Raw genomic sequence first — 25,515 nt, 5'->3', positions numbered from 1 at the left:
CAGTACGCGAGGGATGAAAGAGGATTCAGGCCCAGTGCTGATGCACAGTGCATCAGAGAATGACAGAGTCTCTCCATCAGATCATGTTCCGAGTGTTTACCTGTTGCATCATTAGTGTGGTGTAGCTATGTCACTGATCCGGTGCCTCCGTACACCAGGACAATAATTTACAATTTGTCCATAGCACTAAGCACAATGGCCGAGTGGTTTGGAAAAGGTACCGTGGGATCTTTAAAGTCCACAAGTGAATGCTAGTGGATGGCACAGCCGGCTTAATATTCCCTGTGAAGGATAGCATACTCACCGATGCAGCACCTGCCTGTAAAGCATCAGAGTAACAGTTTATAGTTCGGTTGAGAATCAAATCTGGACTAAACAGCTCAGAGGCAACTTCTGAGCTATCCTTCGTGTCCAGTGAGAAAGGAATGTTTGATGCTAATATTTTAACACTTCCTCATTGAAAGTAGAAAGAAGCTTCACGGTGAATCCATTATTTTTTTAATGCATTGAATTATTTTGTAACTTTCATTGTGAAAATTCAAGGAGGGTGCAAAAGGCAATGATTATGCTTCATTTGTGGCCACGTTGCCACTTAATGAGACCCCGATAGTCAAGAGATTTTCACGGCTCACCTCGCAGAACTTCGGCAACCTCTTGGCAAAGTCAACGACACGTGTGATGGCAGGTGTGATGATACTGAGGAACTTGCAGAAAGCCTTCATATTCACCTTGTCAAGATCATCTTCAGCTGGCGGAGTGAGGGTAGGGCCGATGGCCTCGTGCTGTGAGAGCATTTGAATGTCGGGAGTTCAATCAGAACAAATCCACCATTACCTTCTGGCATCTTACGATCTATTCCTCTTTTCTCTTACACCCACATTGAAGATGTTTTTCCCTAACTCCAGAAAACAATTTAATTTCAAAGTGAAAGTATAATTTAGAGTTTGGACAAATCATCATATTCAGTAAATCTAAATTTGAATCTGTAAGATGCCCTGCATGAAAATAGGTGAGTGCTATTATAGTGGGTCACGAAGATTGATATTAAATAAAGAATATATTTTGTGCTATTGTACAAATTTCTTCCTCTTCGGATAAAAATCCAGGTGGATTCATATTTGGAACTTCAGACTACCAATCTCCCCCTCCTTCCCCTCCCCTGACTCCACACATAAACCAGTTCGAAAATACCCCTGAAATTTTTCAGCACTTCCACACACCTACTGTAGGGTCATTCCGTGCCAACTCACCTAAATTTCAAACACCTCCCCAGGTCACCTCCTCAGATTTTGCTGGAAAAATTCTTAAATGTAAGTCTATATGGCTCTACCCACCATGCAAAAGATTAGCTTTCAATTCCTCATAGTTTAAAAAATATCTATCTCTCGAGACCTTTGAAATTTGGCCCTAAAAATGCCAAATGTGAAAAACGCATTTTTTTCCAACTTCAGGGGCTTATAATTTTATAATGGACTCCTCAAGAAAGCTAATATTGCAAATATTTACTAATTGGCATCCAAATTTTTCAATTACGGCATCAGATAGCCTCTGGGATGCATATTTCTCACTCTATAGGAAGCTAAAAATTGCTTTTGGGCCAAAACGAGCTAAAATAAGGTGAAACTATAGTAGCCCTCCTGAAAATCTGGAACAACTTAAAATTTTTTCCTCATAACACAGTGATTATAGGGTCATTATCTATCCATAGATACATTTTTGTTGGGATAATACAATTAGGTGATGAATTATAAAAGTTTTAACATAATCCCTTGCCTCCGAGGGCTCTAAAATGCACCAATTTTGTCCCCTGGTTTGACCATGTGGCAAGGGGGTTTAGGATCTTAATTTTTAGCAGCGTCTCACGTAGCGAACGCTGCTCTAAGAACGCTTGGTGTAATTGTTCTTCTTCTTCTTCTTGTGAAGACAAAACCCTTATATTAGGACTCAGCTCTTTTATATACACGATCCGGATCTCCTTAAATACTAAACACTTGTACACATCCTCGCATTGAGGGTGCCTTTTGAGAGCGTCTATCATGAACTTTCAAATATATTCGGACATTTGCTTTAAAGTTTCGAAAAGTTCACGTTACTATTTAAAGATTATTCCATTTAATGTATTGTAAATTCGTAAATACATTATTTATTTTGTAAATGCACTATATTTCGTAAATACGTAAATACACTATGACAGGTCTCGCTATTGGCTTAATCAAGGCACGTGATGAAATATCGGAAGTTGTTATTTTTTTTTAGCCGACAAAACCTTTAGGACGCTGCTCTTGGAAACATTTGTCCTTGTTTTTCTAAAGATTGCCTCATATAAGATGTGTCTACTGACCGAATAATTTTATCTAACGCCCATGGCTTCATATGAAAATAAATTTTTATTTACATGCACGTTTTTTATAATTATTTACTTTTTTCAGATTCATGAGCTTATAAATCTGAAACTGAACACTCTAGCAAAGTGATACTGCAGATATTTATAAACTGGCATATGAAATTTAAGGATCTGTTATCAGAATGCCTGATAAATGCATATGTTTCTATCTGTAGGAAGTTGAAAATGTCACTTTGACCAAAATTGTGAATATGCAGGGGGCATTAACTGAGGTTATGTAACAACTTCGATTATTCTTCTCATAAATTAATAATTATAAGTACATTTTTTTATTCAAAAATAAATTCTTGTAATGATAATAATACAAACATATGCTTGGGTTTTAATTTAAAAAACATGTCCTGTTTTAGTTATTTTTTAGACCTGTTATTTTAATTAGACCTGTTTTCTAAGATGTAAAATTCTGTGCTTCTGAGTGCTAGATAATCATGATAATGAATGTCATAAAAGATGAAAGGTCATTAAAGAGTTTTCTAAGGTATAAAAATTACTAATATTCATTGTCTGTATATCTGTAAATAAAAAAAGCTGCCACTCAACTAATCAAATTTGTTCTAATTTATAATTTGCAATCACTTACGAAAGTAATCATTAGCATGTATTTATGAATAAATAACATCCTTATCACTAATGTATAATAAGAAACATACTTTAGCCTCATGCGCACCCCTGCAAGTTCACCTTGTTTTGTACCAAGTGGGCCAAATTGCCATATTTGGCTTCCTAAAACTAGGAGTATGTGCTTTCCAGAGACATTCTGATGCCACAATCTGAAATTTTGTTTACCAGTTTATAAAATTCTGCAGTAACTCTTTCCTGGATAGTTCCATTTAAGATTTTATAAACTTCTGAATATGAAAAAAGTGAATAATTATTAAAAAAACGTGCATGTAAATAAAAATATATTTTACGATGAAGCCATGGGCGTTAGATAAAATTATTCGGTCAGTAGACACATCTTATATGAGGCAATCTTTAGAAAAAAAAATGAAGATCCTGAACCCCTAGCCACATGGTCAAACCAGGGGAGAAAATTGGTCCATTTTCGAGCCCTCAGAGGCAAGGGCTTATGTTAAAACTTTTATAATTCATCACCTAACTGTATTATCCCAGCAAAAATGCATCTATGGATAGATAATGACCCTATAATCACTGTGTTATGACGAAAAAATTCTAACTTGTTCCATATTTTCAGGAGGGCTCCTATAGTTTCACCTTATTATAGCTCGTTTTGGCCAAAAAGGCATTTTTAGCTTCCTATAGAGTGAGAAATATGCATCCCAGAAGCTATCTGATGCCATAATTGAAAAACTTGGATGCCAATTAGTAAATATTTGCAATATTAGCTTTCTAGAGGAGTCCATTATAAAATTATAAGCCACTGAATTTGGAAAAAAATGCGTTTTTCACATTTGGCATTTTTAGGGCCAAATTTCAAAGGTCTCCAGAGATAGATATTTTTTAAACTATGAGGAATTGAAAGCTAGTCTTTTGCATCGTGGGTAGAGCCATATAGATCTACATTTAAGAATTTTTCCAGCAAAATCTGAGGAGGTGACCTGGGGACCCTTAGGTGAGTTGGCACGGAATGACCCTGTAATTAATCACATTTTGATTTTTATGGAATACTGGACGACCCGTGAACCTGTTGGGTTCCCGTTGTGAGAGCGGTTGATGAAAAAAGTAATTTCAAGAAAAAAATATAGCTCCAGGGAACGACACCGCTGAGGTTGCATTGATCAAATAATCCCGAAGAGTACTTGACTGAATTGGGAATTGATTTTTAAATAATTTTTTTTGTTGCCCGATTTGAACGAAACTTGATACTGCACACCACAGGAGAATGAGTAAGGTGGCCCTAAAATTGTTGTGCTCTTTTGTACCGTTTTGGATGTATTTTGGAAACATATATACAATATGAGAGTTTTAGTAATATAGTAGATGACCCGTGAACCCATTGGATTCCCGTTGTGACAGCGGTTGATGAAAAGAATTATTTCAAAAAAAAAAGAAAGAAAGAAAAAAGATAGCTCCAGCGAACTATACCGCGGAGGTTGTTTGCATTGATCAAATTATCCCGAAGAGTACTTGACTAAATCAGGAATTGATTTTTAAATAATTTTTTCGTTGCCCGATTTGAATAAAAATTGACATTGCGCGTCAATGTGAAAAAAAAAAAAAACGGAGAAAAGAAAGTCGAAGAAATTATTGTGCGTAATCTTCTAAACACAATTTTATTTATTAATGAACACGGAAGTATTAGATCAAAATGGCGATGTTTATTTTATGCTGAAAAATAAATCGTTCTTTGTCTCTACTAAATGTTTGAGATTTTAAAATAAATCATTTCAAGAAAGAAAAACCCAAAAAGATAGCTCCAGCGAACTATACCGCTGAGGTTGTTTGCATTGATCAAATTCTCCCGAAGAGTACTTGACTGAAATGGGAATTGATTTTTAAATAATTTTTTTCGTTGCCCGATTTCAACGAAACTTGATACTGCACAACGCAGGAGAATAGTGAGTAAGGTGGCACTCAAATTTTTGCACTATCGTGTCCCGTTTTGGCTGGAGTTCGGGAACATACATACATACACACAAGATGAGAGTTTTAGTAATATATAGATAGATTAATGAACATGCATTCCCTTACAAGGAACTTCGATGCAGGAGGAGGAGGCCTTTAAACCCATCAAAGCCTGCACAATGGTTGCCACCCTACAGTTGTTTGTGCATGCTTTATTCTTTTAAATGGGCATCAATCAAGGAAGCACCATGTACCATTTTAAAGTCTTTGCTACGACTCAGATGGGATTCGAACCACCGACCTCCTGGACTCAGAGTAGACACTCTAACCATTACCACATTAAGTCTGGTAAGATTGATGGTATTGGTGGTGGCCATGTGTGCAGTGATGGTCTGCAGTGATTTGTAGGTGGTAGGAAATCCCCAGGGGCAATACCTTATTTTTCACGAACGCGTGTTTTTCATCAATCAATACATGTGCTCCGGAGTCGCACACACACGATATCCTTGGCAGGTTTATTTGTGATGTAATTTGGTAAATCCAAGTGCTGTTTCATGGCAGACCCTGATACGCATAGCGTGGTCACTCTTCTTGTGTCCAATCAGATAAATCAAAACAATTCCATTTCCCACTTTATTTTAGGAGAAACAAAATGCGTCTTACCAAATGGCATATTCCTTGTAAGAAAAAGGAGTTTTGATTTGTTGACGAGCATGAAAGGAGAAAGTTGGTCTCAAATGATTCCAAAAACTTGGGGCATTGCTATGGTAACATGAGCTCACCAAAAATCTGCGGTGTTCCTTCCAACAATTTCCTTGTGCACTCGTAGCCCGGTGTGCCTCCGTCACAGCCCACAACATGGCCCACTCATTCTGCGTAGGGCCTGTGCGCTCCAAGGCCTGACGTATGGTCTCCTTGTGACGGCGTTTCTGCCGGTTGTTGTCAATGAGGCGCCGCTTTGCTTGCCTCCTCCCATTGTCCAGCACCACTGTGGGCCACAATGAGAGCTTGCGTGAGACTGACATGCTTGTGGAAATGTTGAGCCATCGTTCCGGCTCAGCTAATGATGGTGCATGGATTTATCACAACGTGAGGGTGCTGCAAATTTGACCTGGACGTTCGTATATAACTAACCTTGTACTGTATTGATTTAACAAGACTGATAATTTTATATTTTTGTTGTATACATTGTTGAGGCTCGTATAAGAGCTAACACACAGAAACACACAACAAGGGGAGCAGGAGATGAGAGGGGCAGGAGAGTGAAGGACAAAACAGTGGGGAACAGAGACATTAGGAGATCTGTGGAAGGGAGAAGGATGGGGCGGGGAATATGGGGTATACAAGATGGACACTACAGGGACTTTCAGGAAGGAGAGCAGGAAATTTGAAGGAGGTAGGTTTGGGGTGGATTAACGGGGATAGAAAAGATCATGGTTTTGGATGGGGGAAGATAAGAAGTGGTGGTGAACAGCTGTTTTGAAGGCCTGGTGGGAAGAATAGGATTTAATAGAGTGTGGGAGTTTATTCCAGAGGTGGGGAAAAAAGAGGAATGAAGGAGTGAAGGTGAGCAGTGATTCGTGATTTTGTTAGTTTTACCAGAAGTGAGTTGCTGGCGAACCTTGAGCGCCCTGCGGAAATATGGGGGGGCGGGGGAGACATGTCTCAGACAGAGCAGGTGGGCGTGGCCGGGGAGGAGAAGGTAGAAGACAGAAAGGCCACCAACCTGCCTGCGGTGAGAGAGTGAGAGGCCCAAAAGCCTCAGTCTCATCACAGGAGATACCAATGATCCGAAATGCCTTGGTTTCCACAGCGTGAATCCGAGAAAGGTGAGAGGCAGGAGCACCAGCCCAAAGGGGAGAGTAGTCCTCCATCAGGCTCTGGATGAAAGCTTTGTATGTGATCAGGAGCTCAGACGTGCCAAGGAAGGAATTTGCATGACGGAGGATGCCCAGTGGGTGACTGGGTTTGGAGGCCAGATTGGAAATATGGCTTTCCCAGTAAAGATCATGGCAGGTAGTAAGACCCAGAAGCTTGAAAGAAAGCACTTCTTCAATAGAATTGTTGAGAAAGTAGATGGGGGGTGGGGGGAGAGGGGGAGGGTTTCCAGACGGTCCTTTCGGAGAGACATAGTGATAGTGTGAGATTTGTCAGGGTTGAAAGACATGTTCCATGTGTTGGAAAAGCCTGTGATTTTATCCAGATCTGCAAAAAATGAAGAGGCTGCTGCTTGCCGCTCTGAGGGATGATAGATGGTCCGACAGAAAGTGCAGTCATCAGCCAAGAGATAAAGAGGATTTTTGAGAGAGTTGGAGAGTTTGTTGATGAAAACCAGAAAAAGAACAGGGCCCAGAACACTGCCTTGACGAACTCCAGGCTGGATAGGAAGAGGGGATGAAAGAACTCCATTTAGCACCACACGTTGGCTGCGACAGGAGAGGAAGTCTGTGAGCCATAAGTGGAGATGTCCTTGGATACCAGAGAAAGAGAGTTTGGTGAGCAGAGTAGAGTGCCAGACTGTATCGAAGGCATGCAATATGTCTTGGGAGACGGCTCTGATTTCATGTCCGGCATTGAGGACCTCCATCCACTGTTGGGAGAGCAGAATCGGCATATCCAGGGTAAAGTGATCTGGTCTGAATCCAAATTGATGATCGGATATCAAACCATTGGAGAAGTGGAAGGAGTTGATGTCTGAAGCGATGATGGATGCTATAAAATAACATAAGAAATAACTACATTACTTTGCAACGTATTCCACAGCTTCGGACAAACAAGTGGCCGATTTTGGTCCATGGAGTTTACAACATCCATGGAGTCGAAACTTGGCATTCCGATGCTGGCGGTGTGGCAAAGGAGATTGACCATGTGCTCATTGATGGTCGCTGGAGGATGATCCAGAACTGCAGGGTCTACCAGAGTGCTTAGTTCCTCAATACTGATGAAAGGCTTGTTGTAACAACTCTGAAGTTTCAGCTTAAATATGGGAGAATGTCAGCCATCCCAGCCTCGGCTGAGGAATTTGTGAACAGGCTGAGTGGGGATTTGGGGGGTCTGGTTGCTTTGAGAATTCTGAAGAGTTGTGTTGTCCCTTCAAGACTACCATCCTTGATGTTGCCGGTGGATGTCATGGAACTTACCGTAGGGCAAAGCAGAATTGTCTCTCGAGGGACACTGGATACCATTGACCAGAGTCGCAGGGCCAGGCTTAATGGCAGAGCTGAGCTGTTCAGGAAGTTGAGGGGTAAAACTGTACGTGCGCTGTGGGTGGACAAGGAGGTCCATGTGCGAGGAATCTGTGAGGGGGTAGAGCATCACCTGTGATCAAGTGATTCTCGGCCTGCTTACAGGGGAATTCGCGCATTGTGTTCCTCCAAGCCCGTCCCTCGGTGTACTGCAGTTAGAGCAGAGGGTGGTAGGCTCTTGACAGAGGAGTCCAAAGTGAAGGCCGGCTAGGCTGGTTACTTTGAGCGGCTGTACCAGGCTGATCCACCAGCTGTTGAGTTGGATATCAGAGATGTCACCTTCCCGATTGTTGACCCTCCAATCAATTGTGGTCCATCTTCGTTTGTGGAAACCCAGGCTGCGGTGAACCGGTTGAAATGGGCTAAAGCTCCTGGGATATGTGGCATCTATGCTGAACTTCTCAAGGGTGGTGGAAATGCTGCACTCTTGTCGTTGCATGCAGTTCTGTGCTTTACCTTGAACACAGACAGCTTCACAACTGACTGGAAGAGGGGCCTTGTTGTCCCTCTCTGGAAAGGGAAGGATGATCGCCAAGACTGCAACAACTACTGAGGCATGACGCTGCTCTCGGTGCCGGGCAAGGTCTTTGCTCGGATAATTCTGTATAGGGTTCGCCACCATTTGCTTGAGCACCAGTGCCCAGAGCAGTCAAGCTTTACAACCAAAGAGGTCAACGATTGACCGTATCCTTGCCCTTCGGGTCCTCATCGAATGCAGACGAGAGTTTCGGCAGGGGCTGCTTGCAGCCGATGTTGATCTCTGTAAAGCGTTTGATTCAGTGAATCGGGATGCCCTCTGGAGGATTCATGGTCTTCGTGGGGTGCCACCAAAACTGATTAATTTGATATCTGAACTATACTCTGGTGCTGAGAGTGCTGTGAGATGTGGTGGTACCATCTCTGACTTATTTATGGATGCTACTGGAGTTTGGCAGGGGTGTGTACTGGCCCCCACACTTTTCAGTGCTTGTATGGACTGGATTTTGGGGAGGATATTGGAGAGATCAAGCTGCGATGCATCATTGAGGAATGTCAAGATCTGGGCCCTTGATTTTGTAGATGATGCAGTCATCTTTGCGGAGACTTTAGACATCCTTTTGGGGGTCCTCGAGGTGCTGAAAGAGGAGTTGGAGCCGCTGGGATTACGGGTTTCTTGGGTCAAAACTAAGATCCAGGCTTTCGGTGACATCTTGGATGCTGCTGTCCTGTCTGTGTCTGTTTGTGGTGAGGATGTTGAGGTCGTGGAGAGATTCACTTACCTTGGCAGTGATATTCATGTCTCTGCTGGCTGCGAGTCAGAGGCCAATAGACGTCTGGGTCGGGCCTGGGGAGTCATGGATTCACTGGATCATGGGGTGTGGCGCTGCCGGTACGTGTGCGGGAGGACGAAATTCTGAGTCTTCAGGTCCTTGGTACTTCCAGTCTTGCTCTATGGATGCGAGACTTGGACTCTGACCAAGGATCTGAGATGGAGACTTAATTCCTTTGGTACCAGGTCTGTTCGGAGAATCCTTGGCTATCGCTAGTCGGATTTTGTGTCCAACGAGCGGTTGCTGGAAGACTCGGATGAGATTTGTTACCTGCATAGTCCGTGAGCGTCAGTTGCGGCTGTATGGACATGTGGCTCGTTTTCCTGACGCTGATCCTGCTCACCAGATTCTCTCAGCGAGGGAGTCTCATGAGTGGAGGAGGTCAGTGGGCCGACCATGTGCCTCGTGGTTGCAGCAGGTTGACCATCATCTCAAGGAGATGGGGATGGGCCTGGCATCTGCCTGGGGGATGGCCAGACGGAGGCCCCTGGAGTACCGGCGGAAAGTGGACGCAGCGACGCGCTGTTCTGGCACATGCTCTCATACCTGACCTGACCTGTGTGGCATTGTCGGTACCTGTGCTTGAGGACGAACATCCGAGTCTTCAGGTTCTTGGTGCTTCCAGTCTTGCTCTTACAAGACTTAGACTCTGACCAGGGATCTGAGACAAGAGACTTTATTCCTTTGCTACCAGGTTTCTTCGGAGAATCCTTGGCTGTTGCTGGTCGGACTTTGTGTCCAACGAGCGGTTGCTGGAAGAGACTCGGATGAGATTTGTTACCTGTATAGTCCGTGAGCGTCAGTTGCGGCTGCATGGACATGTGGCTCGTTTTCCTGACGCTGATCCTGCTCACCAGATTCTCTCAGCGAGGAAGTCTCGTGAGTGGAGGAGGCCAATGGGCTGACCACGTGCCTCGTGGCTGCAGCAGGTTGATCGGCATCTCGAGGAGATAGGGATGGGCCAGGCATCTACCTGGGGGATGGCCAGACAGAGGCCCCTGGAGTACCGGCGGAAAGTGGACGCAGTGACGCGCTGCTCCGGCGCATGCTCCGATACCTGACCTGACCCGATTTTGGTCAGTAAAAACGAGATGCTCAACTTCCTCGAGGTTTGCATTGTTGATCGAAGTGACCAGTTATTACCTCCGCCACTGAAGGTAGATAGAGGTTATGTTTTCACACCTGTTTGTCTGTCTTTGAGCACGATATCTCAAAAAGTGATGGACGGATTCGAACGAAACTTGGTGGACACATTGGGTACGTGAGAAGGATTCATTGATTCGATTTTGCTGAAGATCCAGATCCGGATTCTGGAATCTTTAAAGTAATTCTTCACCATTAAGAGATGGGGCCAAAAACAATATATAGCACGATATTTCAAAAAGTTGTTGGTTGATTTGGACAAGACTTGGCGGATAAATTGAGTCGGTGACAAGAACAAGCCACTTCCATTTTAGTTCCGGTCCAGATCCAGATCCGTCCTATCAGCGAGATACAAAACGTAAACTAACCAGCTTTGTGGAGGTGTGCGCTCTTCCGAGTGCCGTTGTAATTCAACCTGTATCTCATTCTGTTCACTTTCAAATCGATCTACAAATTATTTACACCGATAAAATACGGATTTTTTCACTGTTCCAACCTCTCCATCTGTCACTGCCATGCACAAACATCACAAGAGAACATCTTAATTATTGGTGAGTTGGGAAGATCTTATCATACGAGCTCATACAGTATGACTGTGCTTTGAGATCTGTAAACAAAATGACACTCAGAGTTGGTTCAACATTCCAGAGGAAATACAATCCACACTTCACAACCATCAAATTAAAACTAAATTAGTATTTAAAACAAAAATGTAAAGTAGAACAAACAACTCTTTGGAGGAATCTGTGTGTTGTTCGTCTTTCGGCTGCTCCCGTTAGGGGTCGCCACAGCGGATCATCCGTTATGATCCGCATACTGATTTGGCACAGGTTTTACGCCGGATGCCCTTCCTGACGCAACCCTGGTCGCCTCTTACGACACAGGAATAAGGATTGGGTTTCGCCATGATTCCGGGCTGCCCTACACCCTCTCATAGCGCGGCCCAGCGCAGAGCTCCCGTCCTCAAGCGATCCTCCAACCCAAGCCTCCGAGTAGCCGGATTACAGGCACACGCCACTACGCCCGGTACTGGAGGAATCTGTATATCAGGTTTAATTGCAGATATCTTGGAAATTTTGATTCCACTCCATCACCCTAAATTCCTACCCCACATAGATTGGAAATTTATCTCCACAATTTATTACCAGACCGCCAGAGCATCCACAACCGTTATCAAAGCTTCGGCCAATCAGGAAGTGCTTTGTTTGTTTCCAACAACACAACGAGGTACCAGGCAGATGTGTGTGTGCCATTCCAGGGCGAGTCGGACTGGCCGACTCCAGGGATCGATAATACTGCATTTGCAGTGTATGGTAGAATACTATATCACAGTATGTTTCTGGTCCTTTGGTGCACGGAGTGTCACGAAGGCCGTAAGCTCGATGGCGACTGACTAAGCCCCATGGCTTATTAAGGTTAGAATTTGAAACTTGGCCTCAGATGCAGCAACAATGCACTCTTCTTCCTGAAATCGTCTCGTCTTGAAATTAGCTTATCGTCTTGATCCAATGACACAGCAAGCCGGTTAATGCAATACCGTGTCTGCGAGACACCAGGGTGACGGTTTATAGTTGGGTTGAGAATCAAACCCTGAAAAGATAGCTCAAAGGTGAAGGCTATGCCTTCGAGCTATCCTGCCAGACCTGAGAACCAGAGAGTTACCCTGAATAGCACCCCTCCCCCTCCCCCTTATTTCCTGAAAGGTAAAGAGGAGGAGCAAAATAAGGGTAAGTGAAGTAGATAAATTAAGGACAAAGAATGACCCAAAGAAAAAGGTCAAACACTCGTGCTTGCTTCTCCGTGTTCTACCGCAATCACTTCCTCCTTGTTAAACACCCAAATTCCAGGTTCACTGCTCACCTCCGCTCATTCGTAACTATTTTCTCTCACCTGTGTAACCAACTCCCTCAATCTCTTAGATCCCATTTTCCCTCCATGGATTCAATATGGCCGTTCACCACCATGTCAGGTCATCCCCCATCAATACTAATGATATTTTCTACCTTCATTAACCCTCTCTCCAAGTCCCCCCCCCCTCCTCTCTTTCCTTTCCATATTATTGTGCACTCTCCTCTGTTTCACCCTCGTTCATTTTTGGGTTGGTTTTTGCGAAATTGAAGATTCATAAGTCCGGTACATCCTGTATATTGGTTGGTCTGGTCTGTGATTCTGTCTGCTTGTTCGTCTGTATGTCACTCACCGACAGGTCACAATTTCAAACCGATCTTCGCAAAACTTCACGAAATGGTGGAGTTGGTCATAAGCAAGAAGCTTATTGATTATGAGGTCAAAAGATGAACATAAGCCAAATGTCAACAACTTTCGTGAGATTTCTAAAATCCTCAATTTTCATCCAGTTGACTTGGAATTTGAACAGGATTTGCAGATCATGTCACTGAATTCAACCACCAACTATTTTAAAGGTGAGATCTGTTTTAGGGATTTCGCAGGTATCGTGCTTTGCACGATGTCTTTCTTGTTATTCCGTTTCGATGTTATCCTCAGTTTCCCCTTCCTCCTTTTCACTGCGTTTGAACTCCTATCCGCCTTGTTAACCCGCTGTGTATTTCTCCCCATGACGATAATTCCTCCAAGGGTCCCTCTTTTGTGTCCTTCTACCTTGTTACCTCTGCCACCGAAGGTGGACGGAGGTTATGTTTTCACCCTTGTCTGTCCGTCTGTGAGCAGGATATCTCAAAAGGTTATGGACGGATTCGGGTGACACTCCGGGGACAAGGACAAATTGATTCGATTTTGGTGAAGATCCGGATCCGATAATTTTTTTGAGCGATTATTCTCCATTGAGAGAAAGGACCAAAAACGATATATAGCACAATATCTAAAAAAGTTATGGACGGATGACAAAACTTGGTGGATGAGTTGGGTAGGTGACAAGAACAAGCAGATTCGATTTTGGTTCAGGTCCGGATGTAGATCTGACCTACCAGTGGGATACAAAACGTAAACTGCTCAGCCCGACAAAGGTATGCGCTCTACCGAGTGCCGTTCTAGTTCTTGTTGGGTCCCCCCCCCCCCCCCTTTGCACGAAGTTTTTGGTGTTCTGTTATGTTCTGGACCATTCTGTGTTCCAGCTCAACGAGCCATTACTTCTAATGCAAAGAAAAAAAGGCAAGCGATGCAGAGGGATGTTCAAAATAGAAGAAAACATCGCAAAGAAGAATATGAGCACCACTTATTAGAAGGGATCAAAAAAGGTGATTGTATACAGCTGTGTGTGGTGTCACCAATATGGCTGTGCAATCTCACGGTCCAGTGCCATCCCCATGGCAATGCATTTGTCATAACGGCACCGTTGACAGTGGCTGCGGGATGTGCGATCAATGTTACAGCGGCCAACCACCTTACAGGAGTAGGTCGATTCAAGGCTCTTCTGCACCGTCCGTCGGAAAAAGCCCTTGGTGTAAAAGGGAGAGAGCGTTCCGGAAAACCATCAAATATAACAACCTCAAAGGGAAAGTGGACAAACTTGTATGAACTTTTGAGTACCGATAGGGTAATGCACATGGTATTCTGTACAATGGTCAGGTCAGTCTAGTGGCGTGCACAGCCGCACTAAGGTATGTTGGTTGGCCTACCAGGTTACAATGACACCAGGGTTTACAATGTAGTCTCAGAGCCAGCACATTTACTGAATTCTAAAGCTCGGCAGTTCATACCAAGCACTTCTTTCTGAGCCATCTGGTTATCTTGTTCAGTCAAATCTATTTTAAACTGCCATTTAGTCTCCTGCAAGCAAAGACCACAACTCTGTTGAACAAGCCATCCTTCAAAGGGGGAAGTAAAGACAGCTGATAAATCTGCAATCACGCAGATGTAAAATATTCCGTCATATATTTTGCAAGAGTAGGCGTTTGGGTCAGTACCACGGCCAAACAGACTCGGTCAATAGGACATATCTCGAGGTATTTGCTCTGTGATATTACAATCCGAGTTGAAGTCGTGTTGGAGAATGTGTTGGCCAATCATCTTCAGGAGTCTAAGTAATGGTCTTTCCTCCACCGCGAGTGAGGATGTTTCCTGAAATCTGATATTGCATCACCTTTTGTTTTGAAAGGCTTCACACTTGTTTTGATGCAAGAATATTTTGATAATATCCAGCATTTGGGGAAAATGGCATGTCAAATTACCATCGCATGAGTGACAGGCAGTGATTATGTCAAACAAACGATATCCAAACCAAACATTGTTGAGCTTTTGGTGTATTTATTTGTATGTGTGTGCATACACAGGTAAATGAGGGACGCCAACCAACACCTTCCATGCAGGTGTCGCCCATGTGTTAATTGAGCAAATAATATCCCAGCATGCTCAGGATCATGTATAAAGATGCTGCACAGGCCTGGTTGCCTACAAGTATGGCTAGCATGGCCGCAAGAGGAGACATTTTTTTAATGATCTGATGATGATAGGCTCGGATGATAGGGGAAGGGTTAAAACAGTGCTATATGGCATTAACTCCAAAATGGCCGATGTGTCCCTTACATCACTCCTCATATATATTATATATATATATATATATATATATATATATATATATATATATTTTTTTTTTTAAGAGGAAAGACACATATCCAACAAAAATGTAAACTAAATCAACTCTGCTAATTTAAGTAATAAGCAAGAGCAGACCTGGTCTCAGGCAACGTTTCACCTGCTTCCCCACAACACCCTGTTATTACTTAAATTAGTTCAGCATATTACTGCTCTTGCTTATCACTTATATCAGTAGACTTGATGTAGTTTACTTTTTTGGTTGGATGCACCTTTCTTCTCTTTAAAATGTATAATGTGAAAAGCCCCGACCACCAAACTAAAGGGGGGGGGGTAAAAAAGGAGAGGAGGGAGAGAGGAGCGAGGATCAGGGTTAGGAAAGCAGAGGGAAGGGAAGCGAGGAGGGAGGGAGAATGAGGTGGGGGTGGGGAGCGAGGAAGGAGGGGGAAGTGAGGAAGGTTCACCTGCTGAACCACTTAAACCAACCCCAAACCTCCCTTTCATGGTGGTGCATGAGCACAGACATCTTTGAGTTTGAATTAAAGACATATTTACCGACTCTGGACTACAATTCAAAATTCATAGTGGTGGACTAACTCGAAGATCTAGGTCGTCGAACACAATCAAAACCTGGAGATCACACTTCAGTCGACATGGCATTCCCAGAATTATTCAAAATGACAGCAGTCTCAAGTTCTCATCAGAAGAATTCACAAAATTATTTTCTGACTGTGGAATTGAGTCCTTACTCTCTCGCCACTCTCACGGGGAGAAGGAGAGAGCTGAGGAAACATCAAATGAACTGTGGAAGAAATGTGGAGACACACAACTCGCACTCCTTCACGACAGAATAACACCACTGGAGAGCGTCAATCTGTCTCTGCCAAACTCCTTATGGGTCGGCACCCACAGAATACATCACCTGCCTCAAGAGAACGTCTTGCCCCCCATTCAACGACAACCGTCGTGATGTAAAACACCACTTTGTTCAGGAAAAGGTCAAATAGTAGTTCTGTCATGATCGGCCTTCTCTGGCAACACTTCCACCGTTGCGAACAGTAGATCGTGTTCGGATGGCACCGTTCCCTGTATCTAAACAGGGTTTTCCAGCAGTTGTTCTGAAACATCGTCAATTATGACATTCATATGTAGTTCATTCTGGTGAGCGCAAATACCGACGTAATAGACGATATCTGCACATGGTGACCGAGGCATCCAATCGTGCAAGCTGCTCACCTAAAGAGTATCTGTCTGGGGATGACGCGAGTGATGCAGAAACCAACACTACACATAACCGGACCATGATGATCATGATGATCATGATGATCAGCAGCCACCTGGGAGTCCTGAGACCAATGACTCCTACTGAGACCAAATACTCCTACCAATGACTCCTCCTACAAGTGATGACAACTACCATTCAGCCTCCTCCCCATCCAGGATTACTTACACTACCCATCGAGGTCGAACCCCTCAGAGGCTGCACTTGTAACGAACTTTTGACCCTTTAGGCATCGGCCTGTACTGAATGGATGGACCATTGGGTTGTTGACCTTCAAGTTTATGTGACTTATTGACATTAATTTTTTTTAATCTTAATGGTACATGCATTATCGCGTGTTATCTGCTAATGACTGGCCAATCGCCTTGGTTTTATACAAATTATTCTTTCTTATGCGAGGCCGACGTGAGAAGTGCATTGTCCGTACAGCTCAAGCCTGTGTTCAGTCACATTTTTGGTATGCCCGTTATCCTCACAGATATCGTTATTGTGTTATGACTTGGCCACTCCACAAGACTGAACAGTGAGTATCTAGTCTTCATCGCTGAGATAATTTAGCATATTAACATTCACTCCAACGATTGGATTGACGATGTAGAGCTGAAGATGGTGTGTGCATCAGGACCTGTCACTGACTACCCCCAAAGGGCAGAAGTGACTCTCTGCTGGGTAGGCTGAGCTACCCATCTACCTGTATTCTAAATAAACATCACAAGTCTGTCCAAAGAAACATGGTTTCAGTTCTGCACGAAGGGAGGTGTAAATGCTGTATGTGACGTCATGTGGCTTGCATCAATTCATACGCATCCGGCTTTACCATACTCCGTGTTACGTTGCAAGGACAACTTAAGATGGGCCTTAAAATGTTTGCAATAAAAAATACAGTGCTCTTCAAATTGTTATAACTGAAGTCAAAAAACAGAACCCTCCATCACGAGTCACTTTTAGTGAATTGCTACCACAAGGACCGCAGTGGTTTAGAGAAAATGGCCAGCACTAAATTATTGGGACACCTTTAGTCCAAAAACCACCTGTGTCCACTTCCATTAGCAAAGCAAAATTATACATACATCATCAGTTGAGTGTGGCTATGAAGCAACTGTGTGAGCAATGTGAGCATTACCTTACAGCCCTCACAGGTAAGGCAATGATAGTGGTAACCTGTGGCTTTGTCTCCACACACGGCACACAGTTCATCCTTGCCCATGTAACTGGGAATGTACACTGCACACGGTGAGGACATTTTAGTTTGGCCTTCTCACTGATACAAAGTACTAGGTAAGTCCAAGCTCGGTGAATCACGTGATAGCACAATCTTTCAAATACAATACCACCTACAACATCCTTAAGTACACAGACTCTCCCCCCCCCCACCCCCCTCACCACCAAAAAAAAAATAAATCAGTCAAGTGCTATTCAATGATACCAATGGTGGGATTGAATGGTTAAAATACAGAGTTTTCTCGAGGACAAGACAACTCTTTGGTGATTATTATTCTCGACAGCACTCGGCTACTGGTTGCATCATCTTTGGGGTTGTCGCTGTAGCAATGATGCATTGCCCTCTGTTGATATTTGTATAAATTAACAATTTGGTCATAGTACTGGCACAAAACGGCCGAATGTTTTTGAAAGGCACACTGAAATCCCGAACGTCTACAAATGGAACAGCCACAGGGGAACATCCACAGGATAGCAAAGCCATTGATGCAACACCCTATACCTGGAGGGCAGTTTATAGTCAAGGAGCCAAACACAGACCCAGAGAGCACAAAAGTGAGCACACTACCTCTGAGCCATCATGTCAGCCCATGTTAATCTTGACATTTTTTATTTTTCAATATTATGTTTTATTATATTTTTTTATAATATCAATAAACAATATCATGTTTTTATATCAATAAACAATATTATGTTTTTATAATATCAATAAACAATAGTGTTTTTATAATATGTTTTTATAACATCAATAAACAATATTATGTTTTTATAATATCAATAAACAATAGTGTTTTTATAATATGTTTTTATAACATCAATAAACAATATTATGTTTTTATAATATCAATAAACAATATCATGTTTTTATAATATCAATAAACAATATCATGTTTTTATAATATCAATAAACAATATTATGTTTTTATAATATCAATAAACAATATCATGTTTTTATAATATCAATAAACAATATTATGTTTTTATAATATCAATAAACAATATTATGTTTTTATAATATCAATAAACAATATCATGTTTTTATAATATCAATAAACAATATCATGTTTTTATATCAATAAACAATATTATGTTTTTATAATATCAATAAACAATAGTGTTTTTATAATATGTTTTTATAATATCAATAAACAATATTATGTTTTTATAATATCAATAAACAATATCATGTTTTTATAATATCATTAAACAATATTATGTTTTTATAATATCAATAAACAATATTATGTTTTTATAATATCAATAAACAATATTATGTTTTTATAATATCAATAAACAATATCATGTTTTTATAATATCATTAAACAATATTATGTTTTTATAATATCAATAAACAATATTATGTTTTTATAATATCAATAAACAATATCATGTTTTTATAATATCAATAAACAATATCATGTTTTTATAATATCAATAAACAATATTATATTTTTATAATATCAATAAACAATATCATGTTTTATAATATCAATAAACAATATCATGTTTTTATAATATCAATAAACAATATCATGTTTTTATAATATCAATAAACAATATCATGTTTTTATAATATGAATAAACAATATTATATTTTTATAATATCAATAAACAATATCATGTTTTATAATATCAATAAACAATATCATGTTTTATAATATCAATAAACAATATCATGTTTTTATAATATCAATAAACAATATCATGTTTTTATAATATCAATAAACAATATTATGTTTTTATAATATGTTTTTATAATATCAATAAACAATATTATGTTCAATATTTTTCAAATGTTACAATTACTCGGTTCATCATGTGGAGCAAAATAACTTTCCTAAGATGTGGAATGTGGATGGGCGTACTGAATTGACCAACAAGGAAACAGGAGTCGACAGAACGCATCAACGTTTGGAAGTTTTCAGCTTCTTCTTCGTATGTATGCAGCACAAGGCTGCAGGGTAGCATCATTGGCTGAGGGCACAGCTGTGCCACTGATGCAGTGCCCTCTGCTGCTTAGGGAAGGAATTTGTAATTTGTTCATGGTGCTGGCGATAGCTGGCGTTTACTCTTCGAGAAGGACACCGTGGGATCTTTAACGTCCGCCAACGAATGCCGGCAGACGGGACGCTTGATTAACGTCCATCCGAGGGACGGCACAAACATTGATGAATCACCCTGCCTGTGAAACACCGAGATGACAGTTTATAGCCGGGTCGGGATTCAAACCCAGGCGAGACATCTTAGAGGCGAGTGTGCGTACCTCTAGCCATAGTTTTTAGCGACAATGGCATCACAAACCAAACTGTGAAAGTAAAAAAAACCTCAAAGTTTTATTTTTTTGTGACGTCACACTAGCCAACCATTGTTTTTCATCGCCGTTTTGATGTTACTCGGTATAGCGGACGAGAGTACAATGTGCAGACGGACATGCGTTTTGATGGACAGTAATTAAAGTTAACACTGTACCTTTTTTCCCCTCTTTCCCTGCACTTCTGGCTTGCCTCAGCTCCTGCACAGTAAATGTTGTGCTGTCTGCCTGTCTGTGAGCAGGAGATGCAGGTGATGAAGATGAGGAGGGCTGTGGGTGCTGTACAAGGGACTCATCGTCGCTTGTCATGGGGCTTGCAGACTTTTTCCGTCACCAAATCAGATCACGGTCCCTGCGGAGTCGGGTTAGGGTATAATAGAGACGCGTAAGGGTTCGTTAACAAATAGAGAAGCGCTCGTAATAAGGAAATTGTTGGGATTTACTCAGAATTAACGTCACAAGGCATAATTTTATATAATAGTTAGATTCATACATAAACAGTGTGATTTAATCAATGTGAGACATCTTCTATCTATTTAGTGCATGATATGGCAAAAATGGAAGCATTTTTAACCCCCCCACCTCTCCTTCACTGCATCATGTATCATTGTTCTCTTCCCCTACTTTCATTGTGTCTTCTGGCAACCTCCTTCATCATACCCTCCCTCTCCATTTGAATCGCCCAACTTTCCTACCCTCCCAGATAATTTTACACCATGATAATGGAGGATGGCCTATTTGTGCTCCTATCTGATCCCAGGTACAAACCTGCGATGATGATGATGATGATGATGATGATGATGATGATGCTGATCATGATGATGATCCCACCTGAACCTAACTTATGATACAGGCAACTCAAGTTCAAATCTCATGTACAATGTGTCTGGTTGGGTTGGGTTGTCTACTGTCTTGGTAATTCGTCAAACTATGCTGATGTCTACGAATGGATGTCCTGAATGTGATGTACAAGCTCCTCCAAGAGTCTTATATGAAAGGCGGTGCATTGGTACAGTGCGTTGTTCATGGTTGTTTGCCCATGATTTGATAGAGAACAATTTTTTTTGTAATACATGACTGTGTAAGGTTTGTTGAGGTGAGATCTATATTCTACCGGCAGTGTCTTGTGTGGCATGAAGGCTACATGGGTGTTGTGATGAGTGCCTGTGAGTGTGTAGGTGGCGTGGAGCCTTTCATTTCTCCATGGTGGCGCAGAAGTTCGACACCTACGTCTGGATGGCTTGGAGAGCCTAATGTGGTGTTTGTCCTTTAGTGACAGGAGACCATGTGCATGGAGGAGAGGGCGAGAATAGCTGGTTGGAGGACTATTTCCAACTTGACTGTGGTTGGTCTACACAATTGAGTGGCGAGGGGCTGAACTCTGAGCTGGTCCTCACACATGTTAACCGTGATGTGGTGTTCGTGAGACCGCTTGTGGAAGGTGGTGCGAGTGATCAACCCTTTAGAGCGGAGATAACGGTGAAAATAACTTCACATTCTGAACAAAAATGCCATCGTTAACTGAACACGCGACTATTATGAGTCACATACCCATATCATCGATGCACTCTTTTATGTCACAAACATCAAGATTATCTGTAGCTTTATTCATTGTTGATTAATTATTATTAGAACATTTATTGATTAGTTTTGTGCACATTAAAAGCGAAATTGCATCAATGAAGGTGAATATATATGTAAAAAAAGTTCAAACTATATTTCCCATGGCTAGTCGATCATATGTATAAGGTTTCTTTTTGATCAGTTCAGTTGAGTGGTCCTGAAGAAGAAGGTTTTTTCACATTTTTTTAAATTTCAATCCAATATGGCCACCAGACCACATGACCGACGATGTCATCGTTATCACCCGAAATACCTCGTGGGGAGTTGATGACGTTGGCCAAGTTTTCATTTTGTTGCTGAGCAGTTTTGGAGAAGATATTTCCAAATTTTTTTTTCCTTCAATCAAATATGTGTGTCATACCATGTGACCTCTGATGTCAGAGTTTTGAACAAAAATATTCTCCATTGGGGAGAATTCTCCCGTGTTCAAAGTTTCGCATTGATCTGACAAGTGGTTGGAGAGATAAATAATTTTGAACCCAAAATATATCAATGTTCATGGACGCACGCACGCACGCACACTCCCGCAACCTCTTCAATTTAAATGGTAATTAATCCTCTATGAATAAAAAGAGAAACTGACGTTTTAATCTGTCAACCCAAATTCTGAATGTCTGACATCATGACATTCAAATGTCAAATCTGAAGGATAAGGCCCAAAATGTCAACTTTTTTATTCACAGCGGATCAATTGGGGTATTTTATTACCTCTGTCACAGGAGGTGGATGGAAGTTATGTCTTCACCCCTGTTTGTCTGTCTGTTTGTGTGCGTGAGAGCAGGATATCTCAAAATGTTTTGGACGGGTTTGAAGGAAACTTGGTGGACAGGCTGGGTATGTGACGAGGACGAATCGATTCAATTTTGGTGAAGATCATAATGTGAGAATTTAAGTGCATGATATCTGAAAAGGTTATGGATGGATTCCGATGAAATTTGGTGGAACAGTTGTGTCGGTGATCAGGACAAGCTAACTTAATTTTGGTGAAGGTCCGGATGCAGATCTAGCCTATCAGTGGGATTAAAAAAACCCGTAAACTGTTCAACCTGGTGGAGGTGTGTGCTCCGCAGAGTGTCGATCGAGTTTCGCCAATCAGACGAGAGGGTATTGCATTTGGGTCCGTTTGTCTGTCTGCACAGAACTTTAGTGTTTTTCTCTGCAACCGCTTCTCAGATTGATATGAAATTTTCACCTTCGGAGCGGATATTCACGTAGAATGTTTTAATGACAATTATGACGTCATAGGTCACCTGGTGTGGCAGCCATGTTGGGAAAAAGGAAAGATTTTGGACCACTGTATCTCCAAAACCGCACTAAGGAAAAAATTGAAACTTTCCTCATGGCAAGCACTCCGAATGTGGAATAAGTGTGTTCTTATGATGTCATAGGTGCCTTCATTATGACATCATAATTGCATACATAGAACGCTACATCCGGTCAGTATGAAAATGTTTGTGCATCATCGAGGGATAAATTGGTCCACAGAAAAAAAAACTTAATGACAGCATTGGTCACGTGGTTCGGCAGCCATATTGGATTTACCCTAAAAAAAATAAAATAAAAAAAAAATAAAAAAACTTCTCCAGAACGGCTGGACACATCGAGGGGAAACTTCACACACACGTTCCGCAAGGCTTGGGCATACCAGGGTGTTCACGAATAATTGATAGGTCAGATGGTCTGGCAGCCATATTGAATTAAGTGAAAATCTTTTTAAAATCCTTTGTCTCGAACCACTTCAATCGATCAACGTGGAACTTCCCAATTATGATCACGTAGTGATGGGGAATGTATGTTTTAAATTTCAACCTGCTCGGATTCATGGTCTGGCAGCCAGAATTATTATTATTTTGATCTGGATTTTTAATTTTTTGAATAAGGCTCTCTAGGCTGTAACCTGGATGGGTTTGAGGGTAGAGCAGTCGAAGCTGAAATGTGAATCGTATCCAGATTCCTCATGATGACTTCATCTTTGCTTTTTGCTTGTTTAGTTTTCTTCTGGTGATTCCAGTGGAGGACTCTACCTATTCGGTTCGAATTGAATTAATTTTAATTGCATTCTAAATTCAATTGAATACTAATGAAAAACGTCTTGGGTCAGGGTCAGGTGTCCAATCAAAGCGGGGTTACATGAAAGCGGGACGTCGTGGTACCTGAAATTACCGATTACATTCCGTATTTAATTCCTTTGTCTGAATCATCAGGTGAAGGTTTTCACCCTTCGATCTTATAACCTCTCCAAAAGTGTGTCCTGAAAGTCAACAGATTTTCATCCCAGCACAGCTTTCTGCAGGTAGTGCTATTTCTATGAGAATTTTGTTAAAGTTAAATCTGCCCAAACACAATTTACTCGTTTACTTACCTTTGAGCTGTTTAGCCTGGGTTTGACGCCTGAGCCAACTATAAACGGTCGGATAGGTGCTTTGCAGGCAGGAAGTTGCATCACAAGGTGTGCCATCCCTCAGATGGACATTGAGCTCGGTGTAACATATTTGCTACCATTAGTCAGTGGACGTGTAAGATACCATGGTGTCTTTTGCAATGGAATAGGAGAGTTATTTCCAGCACTCCGAATAAATTCCAAATTCCTACCACCTCCATTCAAATGTCACACCTGAACATCCAGTTCATGAAAGACTTGTGCCTAAAAACGTTGCATGGCCTTCCTCACAATAAGGTGGGAACAATCGGGTCCATGAAAGGAGTAGTCGTTAATCAAATTCGACACTACCGGGGACTGGACTTCAGTTCGACAGCTCAACGTCTGCGACGTTTATCAATTAAATTATTTTTTTTGGTTTTTATGAACAATTTAACTTCTGATCAATCAAGCGTTTACCTGTTTAGCATTCCCATCTAAACGTTCAGGTGATGATACTGAGATCCAAGGTTGAGACCACATATGCTGTGTTGATTGATGCACATTTCCTCATGTCCTTGTTTTATTTTATGTCCATTTTCCCCAGATGCTTCTTGCTGTGCGATTGCACCCGACACATTTCAAAAGTCCATGTACTCTCTGATGCTGTAGAAATCTAACCTACTGACCTCAGTTATCATTGAAACACAACAAAGAGTCCGTGACCTGCAATTCCGCCGCACAATCTCTGACCACAGCCGAGTTACACATCTCCAAACGCCGCGTGTACAGCTTTATGATCATTCAACTTACAACCGTCTACACATTAACCTACTTTCCTTATCGTAGTTCCACGATTGATGTACTCTTCATGTTTATGTTAATAGATCCTACCTATAAGCAACAGTACAAGGATCAAGGTTAACCCTGTTAAAAGCAAATCGGAGCCGACTCCGTATCTGTCCATGTAACAGCTTTTAAAATTGATTCTATTTTATCCTTAAGTGTCTCGGACAGCTCACAGATATATGTATATATAATTTATTTATTTATTTGCAGTTCCTATAGAAAGTCTACACCCCCTTTCAAAATTCTCACCATTTTTTGCCTTGTCACCTGAACTTAAATTGCATTAAATTGGACGTTTTCCACATCGTAACCAACAACTACAACGAATTTCAAAAAATTAATTAAAAATTAAAAACTAGAATATCTCGGCTGGATAAGTTGTCCACCTCCCTGAGTTAATACCTGGTGGAAGCATCTTTGGCAGCAATTACAGGCGTCAGCCTGTTGGGATAGGTCTCAACCAACTTTGCACACCTTGATTGGGCAATATTTGCTCATTCTTCTGTACAAGACTGTTCAAGCTCGGCCAAGTTACGTGGAGAGTGTTGATGGACAGCCATCTTCAAGTCTTGCCCCAGATTTTCGATTGGATTTAGGTCGGGGCTCTGACTGGGCCACTCGAGGACATTTATATTTTTTGTTTCTTCGCCACTTCAATGTAACTACGAGTTGAAAAGAGAATCGGAAAACGTTTTCAGTGGCAACAAAGCAATGCTCGCTGAAAACAGAA

The 25,515-nt window shown here is 41.7% G+C and overlaps 1 protein-coding gene and 1 pseudogene across 5 annotated transcripts in view; both read right to left on the bottom strand.

The window, feature by feature from the left end:
• LOC147013695 (thyroid hormone receptor alpha-like) overlaps nucleotides 1–25,515 on the bottom strand; it is a 48,253-nt gene that overhangs the window by 5,297 nt on the left and 17,441 nt on the right. For 4 of the 5 annotated variants that reach the window (XM_085850848.1, XM_085850846.1, XM_085850845.1 and 1 more), the window contains 5 exons: nucleotides 20,113–20,306; nucleotides 17,546–17,646; nucleotides 13,896–14,043; nucleotides 5,713–5,918; nucleotides 633–782 (listed from right to left, as the gene is read on the bottom strand). In XM_085850848.1, the coding sequence (XP_085706974.1) occupies nucleotides 633–782; nucleotides 5,713–5,918; nucleotides 13,896–14,043; nucleotides 17,546–17,646; nucleotides 20,113–20,263 (756 nt within the window). In that variant the 5' untranslated portion in view covers nucleotides 20,264–20,306. Of the gene's footprint in view, nucleotides 1–632; nucleotides 783–5,712; nucleotides 5,919–6,529; nucleotides 9,152–13,895; nucleotides 14,044–17,545; nucleotides 17,647–20,112; nucleotides 20,307–25,515 lie in introns of those variants that run through there. The other variant, XM_085850849.1, reaches the window with a different exon arrangement.
• Nucleotides 11,516–11,656, bottom strand: LOC147013696 (signal recognition particle RNA; annotated as a pseudogene).

This window comes from Eptatretus burgeri, chromosome 13 (assembly GCF_056783735.1).
Source record: "Eptatretus burgeri isolate ZD-2024b chromosome 13, Ebu_testis_v1, whole genome shotgun sequence".
Lineage (NCBI taxonomy): Eukaryota > Metazoa > Chordata > Myxini > Myxiniformes > Myxinidae > Eptatretus > Eptatretus burgeri.
Note: the sequence above shows the minus strand (reverse complement) of the source record. Positions and strands in the feature narration are given on the sequence as shown.